This window comes from Eulemur rufifrons, chromosome 2 (assembly GCF_041146395.1).
Source record: "Eulemur rufifrons isolate Redbay chromosome 2, OSU_ERuf_1, whole genome shotgun sequence".
NCBI lineage: Eukaryota > Metazoa > Chordata > Mammalia > Primates > Lemuridae > Eulemur > Eulemur rufifrons.
The window spans coordinates 4,280,306-4,285,645 of NC_090984.1; the positions used below are offsets into that span (position 1 = coordinate 4,280,306).

The 5,340-nt window shown below is 60.5% G+C and overlaps 1 protein-coding gene and 1 non-coding gene across 2 annotated transcripts; both read left to right on the forward strand.

Moving 5' to 3' along the window:
* On the forward strand, positions 1–3,105 carry RPL18A (ribosomal protein L18a). The gene is made up of 5 exons (XM_069493784.1): positions 1–64; positions 1,326–1,505; positions 1,899–2,028; positions 2,705–2,814; positions 2,969–3,105. The coding sequence occupies exons 1-5, from the start codon at positions 47–49 to the stop codon at positions 3,059–3,061; spliced, it is 531 nt and encodes a 176-aa protein (XP_069349885.1). The 5' UTR covers positions 1–46; the 3' UTR covers positions 3,062–3,105.
* LOC138381186 (small nucleolar RNA SNORA68) lies at positions 2,397–2,529 on the forward strand. The gene has a single exon (XR_011233098.1). It is a non-coding gene; the product is annotated as a small nucleolar RNA SNORA68 (small nucleolar RNA).
* Positions 3,106–5,340: the final 2,235 nt, after the last annotated feature.

Sequence of the window (5,340 nt, forward strand, 5' to 3'; positions counted from 1 at the left end):
AGAGGAACTTCCTTTTGTGGGTGGCGGCGAGCTTGGAGAGAGCGCCATGAAGGCTTCTGGCACAGTAAGGCGCGGGCGATGGGGCTGCGGGCTCGGGGACGGGGCGCGGACCCCATCGGGGACCTGGGGAGGTGGTGTGGGTCGGGTCGATGCTGCGCAACCCCTTTTGAGTCTCCTTTGGCCACGCGCCTCCGTCCGCAAGTGCAGCCAACATGGCGGGCGCCGCGTGGGGAGGCCTGTGCGTGGTTTGGTCCGGCTCGCAGATCGCGGAGACCAAGAATGCTGGGTCTCCTTTCCAGTAGAGGGAACAAGTCGCGTAGCATGGAGGCCCGTGCCACGGCAACTCGTAGAGTCGCCAGCCCTCAGTTTCCCCATCTGCAAAGCGGACATGTTGGGGGAGCACTATGGCATGGCTGTGAAAAGCAGATAAAAATTATAAACAAGGAGCTGAAACGGGGAGTGTCGGGCTTATCGCTGTGACATACACTAGGCAAAATCAGATGATGCTGTGGCGCAGACATGAGAAAAACCAGACGAGTGAGCCCATGTACAGATCTCACTGGGAAAGAGGCAGGCTCCCTCATTCCTTTCCTGAATGTGCGGGCTGGAGGCGGTCAGGTTCAGAGCAGGAGGTAGGAGCCAAGTCTGATAGTTGGGGCTAATTTTCATTGACATTAGTAAAAGCTTACAAATTATTTATGGAAGAAGCTTTTCTTGCCATATGATAGGACCGGGATTTGGCAACTTTCTCACCTTTTACAGTGAACCTTCTCTGGTCCAAACCTTTGGACCACAGCTGGGAAAACCGGCGGCTGAGGGTTGAATGGCAGCAGTGCGGGGAGCCCAGGGCTGGGGAGGGAGGGGCCTGGGGTCTCGTCCTGGTTCCACCCAGAGTGGGCTGCAAGGTGCCAGCCTGCTCGCTGTCTCTGGGCCCCGAGGGAAAGAGGATGATGCTTCGATGTTGTGAGCTGCAGAGTGGCTAACAGGGACTGCAGAGCAGTCCAGGATTGCAGCAGGGAGGAAGGCGTGGGGTAGGGTTTAGCTTTCCTGGCCTGAAGCTCTTAGCCAGGGCAAAGGACAGGCAGGCATCGCAAGTAATACTCTCTGAACCCCCTCCCTGTCCTCACTTCATTTTTTGGATAAAGCTCAGGTCAGTGCTGTGACCCACAGTTACCAGAATTCCACTCAGAGCCCCCTGGGACTTACCTGCCTCCTCGATTTCTTGAATCCTGTCGTCACTGGGCTTGGGAAAGGGAGCAGGGGATCTCCCCTTTGCTTCTGGGGGTTCTGGGTGCTGACCCTACCTCACCCCCGTTTCCTTTCAGCTGCGAGAGTACAAAGTAGTGGGGCGCTGCTTGCCTACCCCCAAATGCCACACGCCACCCCTCTACCGCATGCGGATCTTTGCGCCTAACCATGTTGTCGCAAAGTCCCGCTTTTGGTACTTCGTATCTCAGCTAAAGAAGATGAAGAAATCTTCAGGAGAAATCGTCTACTGTGGGCAGGTATGGAGTGGATTCACACCTTCTTATGGGGCATGGTGCCCCACAGAGCCCTGGGCCATGCTCATGTTTAGGCCACAGGACTGGACCCGCAAAAGCCTGGGACCCAGGGAGGGGGTGGCTGTCATCCTCCCCGGGCTGCATCTATAAAAGGGGCAGGGGCGCTATCACCTGGGCGCTGGTAGCAGCAAGGCTCAGGGGAGTTGTGTGGGGAGGAGTCGAGCTCTGCCTGCGCTGCGCGGGGGAGCTTCCCTCACACGGCAGGTTCCCCGAGGGTGCCTGAAGGTGCGGGCACCAGGGAACTAAGGCACAGCAGTCTGGTCCCCAGGGAGGCCGGGGGGCCGGGGCGAGACCTGTTTGTTGCTTTTGTCTCCTCCTGCGTCCTCTCCCTGGCAGGTGTTTGAGAAATCCCCCCTCCGCGTGAAGAACTTCGGCATCTGGCTTCGCTATGACTCCCGCAGCGGGACCCACAACATGTACCGGGAGTACCGGGACCTGACCACGGCGGGTGCTGTCACCCAGTGCTGTAAGCTGCCGGGCCCCGCCTCCCGCAGCTAGACTCCCCCGGCCCCCTCAGACTGAGGCAGGGCAAATGCCAGAGGCTCCCGGGTGGCGGGAAGAGTAGAGGATGCTCCACGGCCCAGATGTGCTTGTTTCTGGAGCCAGGCAGCAGGTGCATCTGGGGACTCCGAGGGAACCTGGCCAGGCTGGGTCCTGCGTCACATCTGTTATGCTTCCCTCTTTGGGGTCTGCCTCTCCAGGCTACACATCGCAGCTGCTTTGGGGAACCCACTTAAAACCTAGTTCAGCCTCTGTCCGTGTTGGGGGCTGGCACCAAGTGTGCCAGCCCTAGGAGTTCACCCACTGGGCCCCTGAGGCCCCCACACCTCCCTGCTTGCACCTAAACCCAAGAATCGCTGTTTCTTGTAACAGTGGTTTAAACAGAGGTGCAAACAGCAAGTGGATCCTGTCGCCTTTGGGGAGCTGTGGCTGTGCCCCTCAAAGTGAATTTGGAGATTCTACATTCCTCGTGGCTAGTGCCTGCTGGGACCAGAGCCTGTGGCCACCTAGCCCCCCAGTCAGCCCCAAGCTGGGGCTCCCACGCAGTTGCTGTGTTTGACCGGACATGCCAGGTCACGGGGCAGGCGCTGCATAGATTTGCCGGCAAACTCGGTCTCCCTGCCCCCTCCCCCTTTCCGCAGACCGGGACATGGGCGCCCGGCACCGAGCCCGGGCCCACTCGATCCAGATCATGAAGGTGGAGGAGATCGCGGCCAGCAAGTGCCGGCGGCCGGCGGTCAAGCAGTTCCACGTGAGTGCCCTGCAGGCCTGGCGGGTGGGGCCCGGGAGGCTGGGAAGGGGCTCCTGCTCCGACGCAGGAACCCTCTGGGGCCAGCCACACCTCAGTGACTCCCCAAGGACAGGGTTAAGAGTCCTCCAACCCCCTCATTCCCCTCTGCTCACAGGACTCCAAGATCAAGTTCCCGCTGCCCCACCGGGTCCTGCGTCGTCAGCACAAGCCGCGCTTCACCACCAAGAGGCCCAACACCTTCTTCTAGGTGCGGGGCCTCCCGGGGCTGCTCAAATAAACTCGAGAACGCGAGGGTGCTCCGGCCTGTTTTCTTTGCTGGCTCTGCAGAGCTCTAAAGGGTCCTCTGAGAGGCCAGCCCCCAGGGTCTCCTCCTGCGTCCTGGGATAGTCCTCGTGCACACAAATAAATCCTCAGGATCCTCCAGGAGAGGTTGAGGCCCTGTCCCCTGGCCCCTCCTGTGTGCTCACCTCCACCCAAGTCTAGTGGGGGTTGTCGGGCCACCCTGGCTGCAGGCTGCACTGTAGGCGTTAGGGCCCCTGAGTCTGTCCCAGCTGTCTGGCCAGACGCTGGCCTCCAGTGGCTCCCTTCTGACCCTGGGCCCTGGGGAGAATCCTTGGAGAGGGTGGGGTTGAGATTCCGTCCCCACCTGGAACCCGGGGCTGTGGCGCCTGAGAGTCTGAGAGCAGACACGAGGGGGCACCCTAGAGGGGCGGGTCTGCTGCACTGGGGCTCTGGGGCCCTTTTTGCCAGTCTGCGGCCTCTCTGATGCTGCCCTGATCTTGCCCCAAAGAGATCGGGATCTCAGCCAGGGAATCTGTCTCCAGGAAACCGCCTTAGGCCTGGAAAATTCCAGGCACGAAGCTAATCCCCCCCTGGGGTGGCTGCCCTGGTTGGGCCTCTCCACCTGGTGAAGGCTGAAACATTGAAGGGGGAGCCTGGGACCTGGAGACAGGACCTCGCAGGCGACCAACAGCTGGCTCCTTCCCACCTCAGGGCCGAGCAGTTGAGTGCTTTGCCCAGAACACTCCACAGATTGTCACTGGGTCGGCCTCACTGAGGTATGTAAGCCACGCAGCTAGTCACGTGTTTCTGTCTCCCACCAGAGGGCGGGGACGACGTGTCACCCACTGTGTCCCCAGAATAGGCTCAGTGACCCTTTGTTGGATAAATGCCTGGGTGGTCAGGACCTGGGAAGGGCAGTGATGGGTGACACGTGCCCTCTGTCTGCATCACGTGGGGTGACTGAGAAGCCGCTGGCCTGAGTTTTGTTGTTACTGAAGGCTGGTCAGGTAAAGCGGTGGGACTGGAGAGGGGACAAAGGAGTCTCTGGTTGTGATCAATGAGTTGTAAACGCCACTGCTCGGGCCGGCCCTGGACTGAGCGGGCACTGCCAGGTTTCCTCCGCAGGTGTGCCAGCGTGCCTCCCACAGCACGGAGATGGAGGCCGAGCGGCTTTGCCCAGGGACCCATTGCTCTACTGGACTGTTGTCTTACTGTTTTGTGTGAGCTCTTTACATATGCAGGGCAAAAGCACCGGGAAAGTCTCAGACAACTCTTCCAGGACATCTTTTGATGTTCCTTAGAGTATACTTCGGTGGAGGGGCATGGCTAAAATTTTTGCCTAGTCTCAATCTTGCGTGGCTTCTGGCACAAATTGTCCTGTCAGTTACAGGATTGCCATGTTTAGATGCCACCTAGAAAAGAAAGTATTTTCCCAGCCTCCTTTTCAGTTAGGGTTGGCCATGTGGTGTTAACAGTAGTGACATGCCATTTCCAAGAAATGCCCACCTGGCTGGCATGTGGGCATGATGCCCAGTTCTCCGGCAGCTGTTTGGGGTTGTGAGGGAGGCACAGAAGCGGCAAGGAGGAGCTGGGGTGCCTTACACTGAGGTGGCTTCCCCAGCCCAGGCCTGAGCCTCCCCCTCCACACGGTCAGGGGTCTTGTTCAGGCCGTAATCTGGGGCTGCGCCCTCAGGTGTGACTGCCTTGAGCCGGCCCCGCCCTGCCGCCCTGAACCGGGTGGCGGGGGAGGTGAGGGGGCAGGCCAGGGCCCCGCCAGCCATCCTTCTGTCCCTTTGCCCACCACCCGCCCATCCATCCCTGTCAGTTCCGCAGCCGTCTGTCCATCTAACCCTGCCTGGCCACCCATCCGTCCCCGTTGCGGCATCCACCCCCACCAGTCCATCTCCCTCTGTCCACAGTCCCTTTGTTGAGCCTCAGTCATCCTCAGGGGCCTGTGTGTTAATGCCAGCCAGGGAAGCTGGCGTGACAGACAGACCCCGGTCCTTGGGAGGAGGCCCGAGCAGCCGAGCCCTAGCGGGAAGGCAGAGGTGCGGGACCAGCCAGCGCAAGGGCCAGCAGGGGAGTGGGCTCTTCCTTGTGGCCGGGGAGGGCCTGGGGTGCCGGCGGGCTCCCTAGACAGCAGTGCTGCCCGTGCTCACCCTGGAACCCCACCACCTCTTCAGCTGCTGAGACCCTCCAGGTCCTGCTCCCGCACAGGGCTGGGAGATCTGGGGGAGAGACACC

Excerpts from the sequence above, each read along its gene's own strand:
- RPL18A (XM_069493784.1), top strand. Across the intron at positions 1,506-1,898 it reads AAATCGTCTACTGTGGGCAG|GTGTTTGAGAAATCCCCCCT; the intron begins GTATGGAGTGGA and ends TCTCCCTGGCAG. Across the intron at positions 2,815-2,968 it reads CGGCGGTCAAGCAGTTCCAC|GACTCCAAGATCAAGTTCCC; the intron begins GTGAGTGCCCTG and ends CTCTGCTCACAG.